The sequence below is a fragment of the Bos taurus genome, chromosome 10, assembly GCF_002263795.3.
Source record: "Bos taurus isolate L1 Dominette 01449 registration number 42190680 breed Hereford chromosome 10, ARS-UCD2.0, whole genome shotgun sequence".
NCBI classification, from domain to species: Eukaryota; Metazoa; Chordata; class Mammalia; order Artiodactyla; family Bovidae; genus Bos; species Bos taurus.
The window spans coordinates 60,417,860-60,438,233 of NC_037337.1; the positions used below are offsets into that span (position 1 = coordinate 60,417,860).

General features: G+C 39.6%; 1 protein-coding gene, 1 long non-coding RNA gene and 1 other non-coding gene across 10 annotated transcripts in view; 2 read left to right on the top strand and 1 right to left on the bottom strand.

Annotated features, from left to right (window-relative positions):
- ATP8B4 (ATPase phospholipid transporting 8B4 (putative)) overlaps positions 1–14,501 on the top strand; it is a 342,280-nt gene extending 327,779 nt beyond the window's left edge. For all 8 annotated transcript variants that reach the window (XM_010809391.4, XM_010809390.4, XM_015473206.3 and 5 more), the window contains 3 exons: positions 4,078–4,216; positions 7,435–7,565; positions 12,307–14,501. In XM_010809391.4, coding sequence (XP_010807693.1) covers positions 4,078–4,216; positions 7,435–7,565; positions 12,307–12,588 — 552 coding nt within the window. In that variant the 3' untranslated portion in view covers positions 12,589–14,501. The remainder of the gene's footprint in view (positions 1–4,077; positions 4,217–7,434; positions 7,566–12,306) is intronic.
- TRNAR-GCG (transfer RNA arginine (anticodon GCG)) lies at positions 4,596–4,667 on the top strand. Its single transcript has one exon. It is a non-coding gene; the product is annotated as a tRNA-Arg (tRNA).
- Positions 13,075–19,759, bottom strand: LOC112448487 (uncharacterized). Its single transcript, XR_003036863.2, has 3 exons — positions 19,563–19,759; positions 16,511–16,587; positions 13,075–13,145 (listed from the first exon to the last, which is right to left on the bottom strand). It is a non-coding gene; the product is annotated as an uncharacterized lncRNA (long non-coding RNA).
- Between the last annotated feature and the right edge of the window lie 615 nt (positions 19,760–20,374).

Genomic DNA, 20,374 nt, shown 5'->3' on the forward strand with positions numbered 1-20,374 from the left:
ATCAACATGAGTCAGTCATAGGCATAAATGTGTCCCCCCGATCCTGAACTGCATCCCACCTCCCTCCCCACCCCACCTCTCTACGTTGTCCCAGAGCACTGGCTTTGGGTGCCCTGCTTCATGCATCTAGTTTTATAGTGAGATGTAATGTTTATTTTGCAGTACATTTCTGTATTCAAGAGGTTGAATGTTAGGTGTGTGGCACATTTGAATCTCAATTTCATATAAGCTTTTCTGGTAGGAATAATTTTTTTAATTTATTTTATTGAATTACAGAATTGTACTGATTTCTACTATACAGCAAAGTGATTCAGTTTTATATATATTCTTTTTCATATTCTTTTCCATTATGGTTTATCACAGGATACTGAATATGTTATACCTCTTCCAGTAGCACCATGTTGTTTATCTATTCTGTATATTGTAGTTTGCATCTGATAATCCCAAATCCTAATCTGTCCTTCTCCTAAACCCCCTCCACCTTGGCAGTCACAAGTCTGATCTCTATGTCTGTGAGTCTCTTTCTGTTTCATAAATTTCTTCATTTGTATCATATTTATTTTCCACATATAAGTGATATCATATGGTATTTGTTTTCTCTAACTTACTTTGCTTAGTATGATGATCTCTGGGTCCATCCCCGTTGCTGCGAGTGGCATTATCCATTCTTTTCACCGCTGAGTAGCCGTCCAGTGTGTCGTCTGCACGTGTGTGTGTGCATGCCACATCTTCTGAATTCCTTTATCTGTCAGTGAACACTCAGGTTGCTTCCATGTCTTGATTACTGTAAACAGTGCTGCTGTGAACGTTGAGGAACCTGTATCTTTTTGAATTATACTTTTGTCCAGATACATGCTCGGGACTGGGAGTGCTGAATCACATGGCAACTTTACTTTTAGTTTTTTGAGGAACCGCCATATTGTTTTGCATAATGGCTGCACCAATTTACATTCCCATCTGGTAGAAATGATTTTTGATGATCGATTGATCATCGTTGGACATCTTGAGTTTGTTTTTATTTCTTTTTTAATGAAAATGGTGGACAATACTATTAGATATTGAGTTAGAGTTCACAAAAGCTTTCTAATCCATTAAAATCTGTACCTCTGGGTGGATACAACAAGCTGTGTGACCTCTGTTCTTTGCCTTTGTGTGTGTTTTAAGGGGGAAAGTATCAATCAAGGGCTTAATTTTTACAGAGTTTGAATTGTCTTTGGTCAGTCCTTTTTCTATCCTATAAATAATCTCTTTTACAAATCTTAGCTATTTATATCAACAAAAGATCTTGTTAAACCCCAGACTTTCTCTTCATGACTCAATATTTATTAGACTGAATGAGTCAAATGTAAACATACTGCTTTTAAATGACATCTCTGCCATTCCTTGGTCCATCTAAGTGAGTATCATTAAGTTCATACCAAAGCCATCTAACACTTGACATCTTGGGAGTTCAAAATTCAGAGTCAGATAGCAGCCAAAATCAGAACCAGATTTCTCCGCTCAGAGTTGTTTGTCTGTTTCACAACTACATAAAGCATATTGATGCTTTGTGAACGCTCCATGGCTAGGTCCCCTGTGTTCAATTCTGTAGCAGAGGAGGAAACAATAGAGTGAATTGAAAGTATCTGACATAGCTAAGGCATCCATCATGAAATCATGGCTTCAATCAGAAACTGCTGTCTTTAGCACAGAGTAAACTTCAGGAATTTTGTGAATAAGCTCATTTTGAGAGTGGCATTAACATGTTTTCCTCTCTAAGCATGAGTAATTTCTGCAGGAGTACATAGATGTATGTTTGAGTTCAAATCTTTATCTTCACAGTTAAATCATATATTAGATGGGCATAAGATACTTGAATCAGAGTGTTTTAGGAATTCTGTAAATGATTTTCCACTACATCTCTGTTTCACTGTAATGGCTTGCTAATAGGTTGATTCTCTTTCCTTTGTAAATAGTATCTCTTCCGTCTAGAAGCTATGTTTTTTATCCTTGAACTTCACAAATATTACCAGAATGTAACTTCATTCATTGATTTGCCTATAATTTAGAGTACACTCTCAATCTGAAAATCTTTGCTGCTGTCACAGAGCAGGGTTCATCATTTCTTTGATTGCTACTTTTTCTCTTTTTAGGATGCCATTATTTGAATGTTGGGCCTATGGATTGGACATCTATGGATTTACCGTCCATGTCTCATATCGTTTTTGCACATGGTTCCCATTTCTTAGAGTTTTTGCCCTTATGAGATGTTTCCATTTGTTTTTACAGAATATTCAGTTCTAATCAGTAACTATTCTTATTTGGTTTCTCTATTAAATTTTTAAATTCAGAAATAACACTTTTTTCTTCCAGAATTTTTTTCTATTATCTAATTGCTTCTCCTTAAGAGCTCTCATTACTTTTTAAAATTATTGTTATAGTGCTTGTCTTTTTCATTGTAGGAACTACCTTTTTTTTTCCCCAAGTCAAATCCTCTTAAATTGGTTGTGATTTTTCTTTGCCTACTCATACCTACACAGGTCAAACTCTTGGTGTCTTTTAATGGTGATGAACTGACAGATGGTGAACGTTAGAGCTAGAGATTTTGGTCAGCTGTCTTGAGGAATGAGCAGGGAAACCAGCAAGTCTTTCTTTGCTGAGGTATGGAAGGCAGGGCTCTCTGTTCTCAGGCCTCTTGAGGAAAGAAAAGGCTGTCCCTTTGGCACTCCTGCAGTTTCATCGAGGCTGCTAACACTCTTTTTATGGGGCATCATTTTAAAGGACAGTAACTTTGTGTGGGAAGGGGAAGTATGCCTCTATAATGCAGAAGAGTCTGTTTCCTGTGTAGGTAGAGCCCCCTTGGGCAGGCAGGAAATCTGTGACTCTGAGACTTTCTGAGACTCTGCTAGAAATCTAAACTTTCATTTGGACCATTTGGAACCTCTGAGATGCAAATAAGGATGCTGGAACCTACTTTAAAAAAATTATTTAGAAAAACTGGAATAAAACTGCTTTACAATGTTGTATTACTTTCTGCTGTACAATAATATAAATCAGCTATATGTATACATATACCCACTCCCTCTTGAGCCTCCCTCCCACCCTGCAAGGTCATCACAGAGCACTGAGCTGACTGAGCTCCCTGTGCTATACAGCAGGTTCCCACTAGCTATCTATTTTACCCATGGTGTAGTGTTATACATATCAGTGTTATTCTGAATTCACCCTACCCTCTCCTCCCCCACATCCATGTGTCCATTCTGTCTGCATCTCTGTCCCTGTCCTGCAAGTAGGTTCATCAGCACCATTTTTCTAGATTCCACATATATAAGTTAATATATGGTATTTGTTTTTCTGACTCACTTCACTCTGTATGGCAGACTCTAGGTTCATCCACATCACTGCAAATGACCCAGTTTCACAGAACCTACGTATTTTTCCTCTGAGAACTGAAGTGTTCATATTCACTAGTGGCTTCCTTAGTTTGCCCATATCAGATCACTCTTTTTCAGCTGTGCTGCCATAACAAGTTATTGGACGGGAGAAGGGCTTGTGAACATGCTCCCAGATCACCATGAAGCCCAACTCCTGATGCCAAAAGTGGATTAAGGATTTTTGTTATTATTTGAATAGTTTAACAGAAATGGTAATCAAAATGAACTAGAATATTGGTATAAAACAGACTATACCTGTGTCAAAATGCTGAAATGAAAATATATGCACAGATCTTAAAATGTTGCAGTTTCTCACTATGAAAAAGTTTTCCAATAGACAAATTTAGAGAGCAATTTGGAAAGTAGCATTGAAATTAGAAGCCACTCTGCTTTCTCATTTAAAAGTTTAACATTTTATTTCCTGATGTTCACTCAATATTGTTAGATATAATGGCTGCAGGTACAAGTCCTAAGGTCAGTTGTCTACCAGAAGTGTCACATCAGTCCCCTGTGTTGTGCAGAAAGTGGTAGAGCCTGTGGTTGGCTGCTAACTAGACAGGTACAATTGTCTTTTCACAGAAGTGTCCTGAGGAGACATTACTCAGTAAAATGATGCTCTTTTCATCCTCAACAATCTCCCCTTGGCATTTGACTTTATTTACAGATAGCCTTGGATACCAGCTATTGGACTGTCATTAACCATGTCTTCATCTGGGGCAGCATAGCCACTTATTTCTCCATTTTATTTACAATGCACAGTAATGGCATCTTTGGCCTCTTCCCAAACCAGTTTCCATTTGTTGGTAAGTGAATCATATTATTTGCTGGGGCCTTGTATCAAGATGTCATTTGTCTTTGTAATGTATCTTCATTTTGGTGGGACTAGGAATGACCAGTAATTCTGTCTCTAGGAATTGACTGAACCAGACAGCTGGAGGCTTACAGTTTCCTAACAGTGCAGATGCAGTATTCTGTCCCTTTTCAAATAAGAGGCATAGCACATATATATCAGAGCTGCCTGAAAACCATGTAGTTCAGGTATATGATAGAGGGAAGAGAAAGAAATGCCAGGATCTCCCTTTTATGCCACATTATAACCAGCATTTATTGCCAAAGTTCACCTGTGGAACTTACGTTCATTTAGAAAAGAAGTGTATAATTTGTGTGTGTGTTAAGTGGGCTTCCCTGGTGGCTCAGAGGGTAAAGCGTCTGCCTGCGATGCAGGAGACCCAGGTTTGATCCCTGGGTGGGGAAGATCCCCTGGAGAAAGAAATGGCAACCCACTCCAGTACTCTTGCCTGGAAAATATCATGGACAGAGAAGCCTGGTGGGCTATAGTCCATGGGGTCACATGTCTGACTCTCTGCAACGCTATGGACTCTAGCCTGCCAGGCTCCTCTGTCTATGGGATTCTCTGGGCAAGAATACTGGAATGGGTTGCCATGTCCTCCTCCAGGGGACATTCCTGACCCAGGGATCAAACCCCCATTTCTTATGTCTCCTTCATTGGCAGGTGGGTAGTGGCTCAGATGGTAAAGAATCTGCCTAGCAGTGCAGGAGACCTGGTCAATCCCTGGATTGGGAAGAGCCCCTGGAGAAGGGAATGGCTACCCACTCCAGTATTCTTGCCTAGAGAATTCCATGGACAGAGGACCCTGGCAGGTTACAGAGCTGGACAGACTGAGCAACTAACACTTTCTTTACTACTAGTGCCACCTGGGAAGCCCAGTGTATAATTTAGTCTTTTAAAAATGGCTGGACAGTAGGCTGTAAGTGGCACAAAGTGTAGGCTCTGTTGCCAGCCAGCCAGGGTTCTCTGCCACTTATAAGATGTGTGACCTTAGGCAAGTTTCTTTTCCTTTTAATACCTTAATGTCTTCAATTCTAAACTTGGGGATATTAATAGTTCCTACTTTTATAGGGAATTTGGGAGGGTTAAATGAGATAATGCATATAAAATGCTTAGCATGCAGCTTGGTACATAGTACTTTATCAGTAAATGTTAACCAGAATAATGATGATTAAAGAAAATGTGACTTGATTACTGGTTGGGGACACTGCAAGCGATTTGAACAGCAGGTGGGTAGCAAAAGGCCTCCTAAAATCCCTTGAGCCCCTGATATTCTGAGTCCACCAAGAGTATATGTCTGGTCTACCTTTGGAGTATACTGTCATTGCCCCCCATATTTCGAAATGATTCCCAGCAAAGGCCACTGAGTTTTACACAGTGGGGCTATTAATAGACTTTTTAAAGAAGTTTTAAAATTTCTAGTGTGTGTGAAATAAGCCTGTAACAGAGATGTTTCTGAGTTCATCCTGGAAATGTGGAAAAGAGATGCACAGTGACAACCTTCTTGAGTTCGATTAGGTAAGGCTGAGATCTGCATCCATTAGTTAAGAAACTGAGTCAAGAAAAACAATTATTAGAAGACTGATTCATAGAGAAAGCAAAATAAGAGCAACTATCGGGTTATACATTTCCAAGATTGTAATTGTAATTGAGATTGTAATTCCATTTAAATGCATATATACATTTAAGAGTATTATATTCAATTTTTTGTCTTGCTCTGTGTACCTGGAAATATTTAAATTGCACCACTCTTACTTAATATAAACTGTTAATCCTTTGTCCACCAAAAGGTTCCAACCATGTAGAAACATGATGGTTGTGAATAATAAGCATACTAGGAGGGAAAAAAGAGACATTTAAGTTTTCCCTTTTCTTTTCTCTTTGGTGCCAAATCTGAAAGTTCAGTGTGTTGACCAGAAGACTTCCAGTCCTAAGAGAGCATTCGCACATACATAATGAGACTGGAATGCCTCAACTGGAGAAAGTAGTCTATGTGGTGACCACGCTCTCCAGCTAAGCACATGCCATTCCAGGAATTAATTACTGAGTTCCAATGAGACTTTTCAAAAGTTAGATCAACACTGAGGTTTAAGAAATTTTTTCTTAGTAGCCAGCAGCAAACAGGAGTGTGGTTTTAAAGTGATGGGGTTTTTTCCAGTCATGGCTGTGGGTACTGAGCTTCAAGAAGCTCAGAGATATTTAATTTATGGAGTTTCTCATTTCTGCCCAGGCAGTTGGAATCAAGTGGTCTTTGGTAGGCAGTGTCTATCCTACAAAGAAAATGCAGACATTCCAATAAGTAGCCAAGCCCTCACACCTAAAGCCCATTCAAATAGTGGTAATGCTGTAGGATTGGGAGGGATAATTGGATGTATCATGTCCCTAGAAAACCAACAAAAGGAACAAAGGCTCATTTTGGCAATGTAAGTACAGCTGACATCTTCTGTATAATTTTCCTGTCTGCCTCACTGACCCCTATTGCTGTGTTTAGGCAAACAGCCCAGGATACGAGGTGTGAGTATAAAATAAGAACACTGGCTCCAGGCTTGGGAAGGAGCTTCACTATTCTCTAGAACTAATATATTGAATGACTGCACCAGTGGTTTCCCAGTGTGGAGAATGCTCTTTTCACAAACCCAGGAGCATCTCTGATCACCTTGGGACCTTGAGGACTTCCTATCCATGGGAACATTAGAGAGATCAGCATGTCTGCTCGAGGCTGTTGCCTGGATTTAAAAGGTTGATCCTGTCATAGATACAGCTTACTTTTTATGACATAGCCAGTGGAAAAGACCATCATTTGCGATTGTACCTGCATCTAGAACATCTACTGTGTCATTTGATATGGTAGTTTTAAGGGTAAATGTGGCTTTAATGACTGCTTTGCAGTTGAGGCATCCTGAAACTGGATGAGAGAATGCTGTTCTTCAGTGAAGGTGGACTGAACCTGGATCAGACAATGCATGTCTCTGGCTATCAGTCTCCTAGTGATCAAGCCATGAAGCCGTTCCCAAGGGTGATCTGACCATTGTTCTTGCCTTTTTCTTATCACCACTGAACATACTATATGCTGGGGGAAGATACCCAGTGTTCTCTCTAGGAAATCTAAACAATCAATTCAATAATTCAGTTCGATTTATAACCACAGTGTTTATTTTCCTTTAATAATAGGAAATGCACGACATTCCTTGACCCAGAAGTGCACCTGGCTTGTTATTCTCTTAACAACAGTGGCTTCAGTTATGCCTGTGGTGGCGTTCAGATTTTTGAAGGTGGATTTATTCCCAACTCTGAGTGATCAGGTATGTTGCAGCACTGATGGATACTTGAGGGGTTGATTCTTTGCTCTTGGAATCATGTCCTCTGCCTGACAAGAAGTCCAGGGAAGAGCTAATGAAGTTCTCATCAGCAAACACCTACAGGTAGGTGCACAGCATCACATTGCGGTAGCTGGAACTGCCCACATCTGAATGTACTAGCACTGGGAGTGCCAATGGAGATCACTGTCGACAGTAAATGTGGGTGAGGAGTCATAAATTACAAGTTAAGTTGTGTATTTTTTTATATTAGCACATAGTTGATTAAAGTGTTGTTTCAGGTATACAGCAAGGTGATTCAGTTACATACATGCATCTATTCTTTTTCAAATTCATTTCCCATTTAGGTTATTACAGAATATTAAGAAGCATTCCCCTGTGCTACACAAGTCCTTGTTGGTTATCTGTTTTAAATATAGTAGTGTATACATCTCCATTCCAAACTCCCAGTCTATCCTTCCCTTCCATTCTTCCGCCCAACCCCTAACTTAACCCAAACCCCAACCATAGACTTACCTTTCTGAAGCACCTACAGCATCCACAATCTCAAAGCAAACTGCACACTTAACAATCCAATCCAATAAACAATTCAAACATTGATATAAGATTCATGCACCAAATAACAGTAATAGGAAGTCAACATCACATTTATTTATTTATTTATATTTTATTTTAAAACTTTACATAACTGTATTAGTTTTGCCAAATATCAAAATTAATCTGCCACAGGTATACATGTGTTCCCCATCCTGAACCCTCCTCCCTCCCCATACCATCCCTCTGGGTCGTCCCAGTGCACTAGCCCCAAGCATCCAGTATCCTCTATACCATAAATCCACATCATCACAGTTAAAACAATGAACAGATTATTTAAAAAAGCACTCTGATAACAGTAATTTTGATAAGTATACACACATAGTTATAGCTGTGGTGTTAGTGGTAAATAACCTGCCTGTCAATGCCAGTGCAGGAGACGTAAGTGACTCGGGTTCACTCCCTGGGTGGGGAAGATCCTCTGGAGAAGGAAATGGCAGCCCACTTCAGTATTCTTGCCTGGGAAAATCCCATGGACCAAAGAGCCTGGCAGGCTGCAATCATGGGGTTGCAAAGAGTTGGACATGACTGAAGCAATTTAGCACGCATATAAATTTAAAGCATAACTTCAGCTAGTTATCAAATACATAAATTTACAATACAAAATATTAGTACACAAAATCTTTTTAGTTTTATAAACTACCAATGAATAACCTCAAAAGGAATTTAAGAAGAGAGTTCCATTTTAAATATTGTGAACATAATTAGAGAATGAACTTAAATATTCTAAGCCTGTGAGTCTGTTTCTGTTTGTAAATAAGTTCTTTTGTATCATTTTTTAAGATCTTCCTATAGTGATATCATATTTGTCTTTCTCTAACTTCACTTAGTATGATAATCTCTAGATTCCATCCATGTTGCTGCAAATGGCATTATTTCATTCTTTCTAGTGACTAATATTTCATTGTATAAATATACCATATCTTCTCTATCCATTCATCTGTTGATGGATATTTAGGTTGCTTCCATGTCTTAGCTACTATAAAGAGCAGTACAATGAACACTGGGGTACGTGAACATTTCAAATATGGTTTTCTCTAGATATAGGCCCAGGAGTAGAATTGCAAGGTCATATAGTAGCTCTATTTTTAGTTTCTTAAGGAATATCCGTACATTCTCCTTAGTGGCTGTACCAATTTACATTCCAACAACTGCATAGAAGAAGTAAAACTGTCACTGCTTGTGAATGACATGATAACCATACACAGAAAATCCTAAAGATGGTACCAGAGAAGTAGTAAAGCTCATCACTGAATTTGGTAAAGTTGCAAGATACAAAATTCATACACAGAAATCTGTTGCATTTCTATACACTAACAACAAAAGATAATAAAGAGAAATTACAGAAACAATCCATTTACTATTGCATCAAAAAGAACAAAATACCTAGGAATCAGCCTACCTAATAAGGCAGAAGAACTGTACTCTGAAAACTATAAGATGCTAATGAAAGAAACCAAAGATGACAAGTTCAGGTGGAAATAGAGACCATGTTCTTGGATTGAAAGAATCAATATTATCAGAATGACTATACTACCCAAGGCAATTACAGATTCAATACAATCTTTATCAAATTGCCAATGGTATTTTTCACAGAACTAGAACAAAAAAAAATCTTAAAATGTTTATAGAGATACAACCAACCTTGAATAGCCAAAGCAGTCTTCAGAAAGAAAAACAGAGTTGGAGGAATCAAGCTCCCTGACTTCAGACTACATTATAAAGCAACAGAATGATATGGGCACAAAAACGAAAATAGAGCTCAACTGAACAGGATAGAAAGCCCAGAAGTAAACCCATGTACCTACGGTCAATTTGTGGCAAAGGAGGCAAGAATGTAAAATGGAATAAAGACAATCTCTTCAATAAATGGTTCTGGGAAAACTGGACAGCTACATGTAAAAAAAAAAAAAAAAAAAAACATTCTTTAACACCGTACACAAAAATAAAATGGATTAAAGACCTAAAGTAAGACCAGATATCATACAATTCTTAGAGGAAAACATAGGCAGAATGTTTTGCCTTGGACCTAAGTTGCGGCAATATATCTTTTTTTGGTTTGTCTCCTAGAATAATGGGAATAAAACAAAAATAAACAAATGGGATCTAATTTTGGCACAGCAAAGGAAACCATAAACAAAATGAAGAGACAACCCACAGAATGGGAGAAAAAAATTGCAAATGATGCTACTGATAAGGGATTAGTCTCCAAAATTTACAAATAGCTCATGGGACTCAATAAAAAAAAAAAAAAAAACAAACCCACCCTATCAAAAACTGGGCAGAAGACCTAAATAAACATTTCTCCAAAGAAGACATAGAGATGGCCAAAAGGCACATGAAAATATGCTCAACATCGCTCAGAATTAGGGAAATGCAAATCAAAACTACAATGAAGTATCATCTCACTCCAATCAATGGGACCATTGTCAAAAAGTCTACAAACAATAAATGCTGGAGAGGGTGTGGAGAAAAGGGAACCCTCAGGCACTATTAGTGGGAATGTAAATTGGTGCAGCCACTATGGAGAAGAGCAAGGCAGTTCCTTAAGAAACTAAACACAGAGCTACCGTGTAACCCCTGGCAGCATTTTGGACATTTGCTCCCAAGGCAAAGGGAAGCTTGATGGAAATTAACTGACTTGGGAAAGTAAAGGGTAGTAAAAGAGACACAAATAAGGTATGAGGTGAAGGGGCTCTAAATATCTGTAGAAATATATTAATAGTAACATTATTAAACACAAGGGGAAGGTGGTGTTCATAATAGCTGGGTTGAAAAGTACAGTTAGAAGAAAAACAGAAAGAATAGATTCTAGAAATACCTAAGCCAAGGGATTAACAGAACATATTTCAGTGTTTCATGGAAAGAGGAGTATAAGCAACACAATGTTGTTAGATCTGGACCCAGAGAGGAAGAGAAAAGGAGAAAGAGGGGACACACGTCTGTAGCCACGTATGAAGCGAAGTGAAGTCGCTCAGTCGTATCCGACTCTTTGCGACCCCATGGACTGTAGCCTACCAGGCTCCTCCATCTATGGGATTTTCCAGGCAAGAGTGCTGGAGTGGATTGCCGTTTCCTTCTCCAGGGGATCTTCCCGACCCAGGAATCAAACCCGGGTCTCCTGCACTGCTGGCAGACGCTTTACCGTCTGAGCCACCAGGGAAGCCCAACGTCATGGGAAGGGGGAAATACTGATGAGACGAGTGACCAGGCTGATGATGTTGAGAAGAACTGATGTAGAAATTCCCTTATCATGAAATCCTTCCTGGTCTGGGGCCAAAGTGCCAAGAGATTCCTTCTGAAATGACTCACTCATTCCCCTCTAATGTTTGCCCTTTCCCTTTGGCCCTGTGAGCTCATTCTGATGTAAATCCAGACAATGATGGATGAGCTGAAGGAAGATGATGCTCATTCCTTCCTATGTTTATGCACACCATGATTTTCTGCTTGATGGCTTTCTCCTGACATGAAGGTCAGAATCCAAGTGGCCAGTCAGCTCATCTAGAGAACAAGGTGCTAAGCATCAAACCTTGGATCTTTTCTCTCCTCAGCATTACAGGGAAATGAGATGCTACAAACCCACTCAAACAATGTTGAGCTTTTCAAAAGGTCACCAGAAAACCCACAAGAAATCAAAACCATGACAAATCTCATGGTACTTGGGTCTGTCACAAGAGTTTGAAATTTATGACTGTCATTTTCTAAATTTTCTTAGTCCAGTCACCACTAACTTTTTGGAGCCAGAGAACCTCTGAAAGAGAAAGGAAAGGCTTACTTGGGGGAAATGGGACTGTAAGTTATACTGACTGAGTTTGGGTGGTGCAAGTTAGAAAATCATTCTGTGCAAAATATGTTCCTGTTCATTTAAGATGGATGTATGAGATGGAGACAATTCTGAAATTTGTCTTAACACTTTTTGTTTGCTTAATAGTCTCTTCATAGAAATAAAAACTGACCAGTATCCAGTTTTCCTGGCTTTTAGGTGAAAAAACTTGATTTTGCAATGAAGTTGAGTACTTGGTTATTACTGATATTGTTTTCACGGAAAAGGCTTTTACCTCAGGAAGTGGCCCACTATGTGGAGTCTGTCATTTGGATGCTCCGTCTCACCCTGGGTCTCCTTTGTCTCCAGATCCGCCAGTGGCAGAAGGCTCAAAAGAAGGCAAGGCCCCTGCGTAGCCGAAAGCCTCAGACTCGGAGATCAAGCTCGCGAAGATCTGGATATGCTTTTGCTCACCAAGAGGGCTACGGCGAGCTTATCACATCTGGAAAAAACATGCGAGCTAAAAATCCACCCCCAACGTCAGGGTTGGAAAAGACACTGTATAATAGCACTAGCTGGATTGAAAATTTATGTAAGAAAACCACAGACACAGTGAGCAGCTTTAGCCAGGATAAAACAGTGAAACTGTGAGTCAAGATGAATTTGAACCACACAATCATCTTTTCACTTCAGCTGGAGCTGAAATCAGCTGGCTCCAGGGTTTGGGGTCTGGGGCTAGGCTGGAGTAGATGGCCTCACTTATCCTAAACCTGTGGCAAACAGCAGCCAGTGCACATTGGATAGAGATGCACTCTACTGACAACCTGGCCAGAGGGCACTGCCTAACTGATGAGTTGGTGGATAAAACTCTCAAAATACTAGCAAAGATTTTTATCAACCTAGATACCAATCAATCTGTACTTTAGAATCTCATTTATGGAGAAACACTTGTAAATCTGTATACACAGAGAATGGATCTTCAGCTGGATAAAAGGATACATTCACAAGGTATATATCCCAGCTGTGCAAAGCATCCTTGTGACACATTAACACTTATATGTAAGGTCAGCTATTTCCAAGATACATGTTTAAGATTTTAGAGGTGCACATTGTACACGAAGGTGCTTTCAGACTTACCAGCAGCCTGTTACTCTCCAGTCTCGATCTCTACCTGTGTGTTCAGTCAGAACAACAGATCCCCTTCATGCCTAAAGAGAAGAAAAACTTGCTGGTATTCCACATTTTTCTACTAGTCTGGAGACAAAGTAGACTGAACATCTTTACAGTGGGTAGGCTGACAACTTGTTCAAATTTATTCAAGAAATTCTCAGGGACATGTTCATGAAATGTCAAAGACAGACTCTAGATAGAAAGTATTCTAAGTACTTGTCAATGACTTTTATAACAAACTCAGTAGTTATTTACTCTGTGTCATCCATAACTATTGATGGACTTGGCAAAGCACTGAAATTTCACTGTGATGATAGTATTTCATGTAATTAATGTATCTGCAAATACTTTTGATATTTCCAATTTTGAAAAGTTCAGATTTGAAACCAAACAATCTCTTTAATCGCTATTTAAGTATGCAGGTTTAGTTTGTTCACCTGTCATACTCGTAATTCTAACATATGTGTTGAGTTTCTGGAGATGTACCAGCCCAGATTTCAGTCCACGTGTGAGTCACCAGTGCAGTATCTGTACAAGGAATTCATGCATATTCATGTTCAAACTCCAGTTCTGTTACTTACCTTTGTAACCTCTGGCAGGTAATGTGCCTCCTCGGGGACTCAGTTTCTTCCTCTGTAAAATGAGGATATTCTACCTACCTCATATGGTTGGTTGAGGATTGTCAAAGCACAAATTCTTTAATCATTAAAAACAATTCTCAGTGAATAGATGATTAGTTAAGTGCCATTTAACTAATCATCAGAATAAGAGTTTGAAAAGAGCAAATGTGAAGAACTGGAACTTAAGTAATCAGTGGGAAAGGCCTTGATGAAATGAGACTGTAAAGTGAGAGCCTTACTTTGGTAAGTATCCTAAAGGGAAATATCCTTGGAGGTATTTTTATATAACTTTAACCATGAAGGTAAATTTCTCTATAAGAAAACAAAAATCATGTTTTATCAATTTTCTACAAATCAGTTTCCAACTTTATAGAATATTTAATCTGGTCTTTATTGAATTATTAAAGTTATATTTCTGGACAGAGTCAGATGGCCCTTGGGTGAGCTTGACGGATAATAGGCTAGCAAGAAATTAATGGATCACACAATCCTTTCACACAATCCTTTTTTTTGTTTGTTTTTTTGCTTTAATTTCCATGTCTGGGATAAGGTTTCCTGAATGGGGTCAGATGAGATATGTATAAAAAAGCCTAATGCAGTGCTTTAATCATAGTTAATGCTTATAGATTTACCCTTTTCTCCTGCATGCCTGCGTAGATTTATCCAGATGTTAGTTTTTAGTGTCTAATTTGTCATTAGTTTCACTGTGTTTGCTTGCTTTTTGTAACATTTTTGAAAGATTTGAAAACTCTCAGTAAATATTTTGGCACTGTTGGTGTTTGACGTGTTGTTTCTTTATTGGAAACTCATCGGGAAAGTCTTTGTTACATTGATCAACTAATTGTTTTTTCTCTCTTAGGGAAAGTGTACTCATTCTTAGGATCAGAGTCAAGAACAAAATGAACCAGGTCAACCTATGTTTAACGGATGGGAAAGATTAGGAATGGTATATGTTTGCAAATTCAGTTCAAATTAAATAAGCCTGTTTATAAACAGATAATGTGGATAGTTGTGAGAGAAACACATTTATCAGTTTACTTTGGCCCTATGAGATCCAAATAAACTCACACACCCATTGCAAGGTCCTTCAAATGCCAAGGATTATTTTGAACCTGAAGATAAAAAGGCATGAAAGGGTGTTGGTGATGCTTTGCTATGCTATGCTAAGTCACTTCAGTCATGTCTGACTCTGTGTGACCCCAGAGATGGCAGCACACCAGGCTCCCCCGTCCCTGGGATTCTCCAGGCAAGAACACTGGAGTGGGTTGCCATTTTGGGGAATAGTAAAATTTTAGTTTTATGTAAACTATCAGATTATTTGGAAAGAAAAAATAATTCTATATTTAGGACTAAAGTTGATAACTTGTGTTTTTAAAATCTTTGTCCAAGTTTTGAGCTCTTATAGACAATTACAAATTGTGTTTTCCAAAGGAGAGCTCAAGATGGCAGAATGAGAGACTGTGGCGTTCACCTCCCCCTCCAGAGACATCAAGAATACATCTACATACAGAATAGTTCTCATGGAAAACTAGTTGGAAACTGACTGAAGAACTCCTATACAGCCAAAGCTGCAAGACAAATCTCCACCTAACAAGGTAGGACAGAAAAAAAGCATAAGGTCAGGACCCCCACCCCTGAGAAGAGTCTGACAGGGAGAGAAGTCCTGCATTGGTGGATCCTCATCTAGGGCTGCAAGCGGTTCGAGCCACAGTCTGGGTTTCCCAGGCCTGGGGAACAGCATGGAGAAGACAAGCCCTGTTGGCCAATGGCAGAACTGCTGAGACACATAGAAGGGCTGCAGAAGCTCAAACTCAGTACCAAGGAGTCTGTGTGTGCCGATCGTGGCAGACAGAGCCTTGTACTGGCAGCTGCCACCTTGCTGCATTCCTCAGTCTGAATGGGGCAAACGCCCCAGTACTGCTCACTCCTCACCATAGCTTTGTATGAGACCTGGGCCAGCTGGCCGTGACATTTGTATAGCTACAGAGAGACAGCTCTGGGATGTGATCTGGTTAAGGCAGTAGTGGTCATTGTCAGCGTGTGCTTGGGCAGTGCTGCCAGAGTTTGCCACAGTGAGCCTCCCAGCCCAGTGTTCCAGCTCCACCCACTCCACACTGCAGCTGAGCATGGAGGCGGAGGCGGCCCAGATCGCTGGCAGCAGCTCAGCCACCTCAGTTCCTGCAGCCACAAAGCCCCGACTCCAGCTCCAGACTGGTGAATGCCCCAGCCACTGCACATCATCATGTTGTACTAGATCTGGGACTAACATGACAGGGAAGGGATGTGACCTTGGGCTGCATCCCAGTGGAGCTGCAGAGGCCTTCACAGGCGGCACATCATTCCTCTGTGAGTGTGTGGGGGGCAGGGCACACACTTAGGGGGAATGGAGCCTGATTGGGCCCAACCAGCCCGGCTTCTACCCCATCACCTGGGGAGCAGGCCCCGCCCCTGACAGGATGGTGACAGCCACAGAGCTGAGAGGAAATCCCACTTCATACCCAACACAGGCTTTACACCCTCCAACGCCAACCACACTCCCTATCAAGGGGAACACAGCCAGGACACCCTGAAGGAATATGTGGCTGGTGTCCATATTAAAACCAGCCCTTTCACCAAAGATATCACAGTCTACACAGTGATGCTCCCATATAAAAATGCCCTTTAAGACCACAAAAGCTAAGTTTCTGTGTCTCTATGAATTTAGGAGAAAGTTAAATAAAATGAAAATGCATAAACCACTCCCAATAAGAAGAGCAAGAGAAATTCCATGAAACAGAACTCACCAGTGTACCAGATCCTGATTTCAAAAAAGTGGATTCATCTGCTGCTGCTGCTAAGTCACTTCACTTGTGTCCGACTACTGGAGTAATGGAAATAAAAGCAAACATAAATAAATGGGACCTAATTAAACTTTAAAGCTTTTGCACAGTAAAGGAAACCACTGACAAAAAGATAACCTAGGAGAAATATTTCTAAGAAAAAATATTTGCAAGTGATATGACTGATAAAGGCTTAATAGCCAACATATATAAGCAGCTCATACAATTCAACATCAAAAACCATACAAGCCAATTAAACAATGGGTGGAAGAACTGAATAGACAACTTTCTGAAGAGGAAATGCAGATGGCCAACAAACACATGAAAAAATGCTCAAAATCGCTAATCATTAAAGAAGTGCAAATCAAAACCACAAGAGATATCATCTTACATCTGTCAGAATGACTATCATCAAAAAGTCTACAAATAAGAAATGTTGTCAAGGATGTGGATGAAAGGGAATCCTTGTACACCATAGGTGGGAATGTAAATTGCTTCTGCCACTGTGGAAAACAGTATGGAGATTTTTCAAAAAACTGAAAGAACTACCATGTGGACCCAGAGATTCCACTCCTGAGTATAGTCACTTCAGTCATGTCTGACTCTGTGCGACCCCATAGACGGCAGCCACCAGGCTCCCCCGTCCCTGGGATTCTCCAGGCAAGAACACTGGAGTGGGTTGCCATTTCCTTCTCCAATGCATGAAAGTGAAAAGGGAAAGTGAAGTCGCTCAGTCGTGTCCGACTCTTAGCGACCCCATGGACTGCAGTCTAACAGGCTCCTCCGTCCATGGGATTTTCCAAGCAAGAGTACTGGAGTGGGGTACCATTGCCTTCTCTGGAGTATACATACAGAAAACCCCAAATCACTAATTCAAAAAGATACATGAACTCCAATGTTCACAGCAGCATTATTTACAACTGCTAAGACACGGAAGCAACTTATGTGTCCATCAACAAATGAATGGATAAAGATGGTGTGGTATATATTTATACAATAGAATACTATTCAGAATGAATATTTGCCATTTGCAGCAACATGAATGGACTCAAAGGGCATTATCCTAAGTGAAATAAGTCAGACAAAGACAAAAGCTATATGATATATGTGGAATATAAAAAATAAACTAGTGAATATAACAAAAAAAAGGCATACTCACAAATAGTGGTTACCACAAACTAGTGCTTACCAACAGGGAGAGGATTCGGAGGAGTCATACAGAGGTGGAGGAGTGGGTAATACAAACTATTGGGTGTAAGAAAGGCTACAAGCACATACTGCACAGCATGGGGAGTATAGCCAATATTTTTTAATAATTAGAAATGGGGTATAACCTTTAAAAATTATATAGAAGTAAAAAATTTTTAAAGTTACTCCTTAAATTTATATGGAATCACAAAAGACCCAGAATTTCCCAATCCTGAGGAAAAAGAACGAAACTGTGGGTATAATCCTTTCAGACTTCACATTCTATCTACTTCAAAGCTATAGTAACTGAAACAGTATTGGCACAAAAACAGATATAGAGATCAATGGAACTGGAGAGAAAACTTGGAGAGAAATTCACACGCTTATAGTCAATCTATGAGAAAGGAGACAAGATTATATAATGGAGAAAAGACAGTCTCTTCAATAAGTCGTGCTGGGAAAACTGGAAAGCCAAGCATAAAAGAATAAAATTAGAGCATTATCTAACACCACACACAGAAATAAACTCAGATGGAGTAAAGACCAAACGTAAGACCTGATACTATAAAATTACTAGAGGAAAACATAGGTAGAACCTTTTCCACATAAATGGTAGCAATCCTTTTGGATCCATCTCATAGACTAATGGAGAAAAAAACAAAAGTAAATAAATGGGGCCTAATTAAACTCAAAAACTTTGGTATAGCAAAAGAAACCATAAACAAAACAGAGATAACCTACAGAATGGGAGAGAATATTTTCAAACCATGTGACCAACAAGGGATTAGTCTCCAAATTTTACAAATAGTTCATGTGGCTTGATATCAAAGAAATAGCCCAATCAAAAAATGGGCAAATGACCTAAATAGACATTTCTCCAAAGAAGGCATACAGATGGCCAAAAGGCTTATGAATATATACTCAACATTGCTAAGTATTAGAGAAATGCAAATTAATGCTACAATGAAGCATCATCTTACTCCAGTCAGAGTGAGTGAAGTGAAAGTTGCTCAGTTGTGTCTGACTCTCTGAGACCCCAGGGACTGTAGCATGCCAGGCTCCTCTGTCCTTGGTGATTCTACAGGCCAGAGTACTGGAGAGGGTAGCAGTTCCCTTCTCCAGCGGATCTTCCCAACTCAGGGATCGAACCCAGGTCTCCCGCATTGCAGGCGGATTCTTTACCCACAGAGCCACCAGAGAAGCCTAAGAATACTGGAGTGGATAGCTGTTCCCTTCTCCAAGGATCTTCCCAACCCAGGAATCAAACCGGGGTCTCCTGCATTGCAGGCAGATTCTTTACCAGCTGAGCTACCAGGGAAGCCCTGGTAAGTATTACAGAATGAAGATGCATGTCACTCCAGTCAGAGTGGCCATCATCAAAAATCCTCCAAATAATAGATGCTGGAGAGGGTGTAGAGAAAAGGGAACCCAAGTACACTGCTGGTGGGAATGTAAATTGGTACAGCCGCTATAGAGAGAACAGTATAGAGTTTCCTTAAAAAACTAAAAATAGAACTACCATATGATCCAACAATCCCACTCCTAGGCATATATCCAGAGAAAACCACAATTCAAAAAGATACATGCACTTCAATGTTCATAGCAGCATTATTTACAATTGACAAGATATGGAAGTCACCTAAGTGTCCATCAACAGATGAAGAAAGAAAGAATATGTGGCAGGGTGTGTGTGTGTGTGTGTATATATATATATAAAAATTCCAAGATTTCATTTTTTTATGGTTGAATATGTTTTTTTATAGAGAGAAGACATAGAAGACATAAAAAAGCACCAAAGCAAAAATTGCATGCTGAAAGTCAGACTCACCTCTCCTTGGTTCCCTTTTCTCCAGTAATGACTCAAGTCCTGAATGTTTGGTTGCTCTGCTTCAGTGAGACTACCACAGCACTAGGCCACCATTTTCTTCCATATTTCCATGTCCCATGATTTGAAATGAGAAATGCCCTGGGGAGAAAAACAGTGTAGAATATGAGACTCTTTGAATGCATGAAGCTACTCTGAGATCTTGGCCCTCTAGTTCTGGCTGCAGCAATCCCACTGCTGGGCATATAGCCCCCAAAGGGAAAAACTCTAATTAAAAAAGGTACATGTACCCCAATGTTCATAGCAGCACTACTTAAAATAGTCAAGAAATGAAAGCAACCCAAGTCCCCATCAACAGATGACTGGCTTAAAAAATGTCGCATACACACACACACACACACACACACACACACACACACAATGAATTACAACTCAACCTAAGAAAAATGAAATATTGCTATTTCCAGAAACATGGATGGACCTAGATAATAATATGCTTAGGGAAATATGTCAGACAGAGAAAGACAAATACTACATATCATCACTTATATGTGGAATCTAAAAAATATTACAAATGAATGTATATACAAAAGACAGATTTTTTGACATAGAAAACAAACATGATTACCAAAGAGGAGAGGGAGGGGCACAGGGACAAATGAGTATAGGATGAACAAACTGCTATATATATATATATATATATATATATATATATATATAGTTAGGATTTATGGCTTACCAGAGGAATTATACTCAATATCTTGTAATAAAGAAAAAGAAAGAACTGAATCACTAGTCACCTGAAACTAACACAA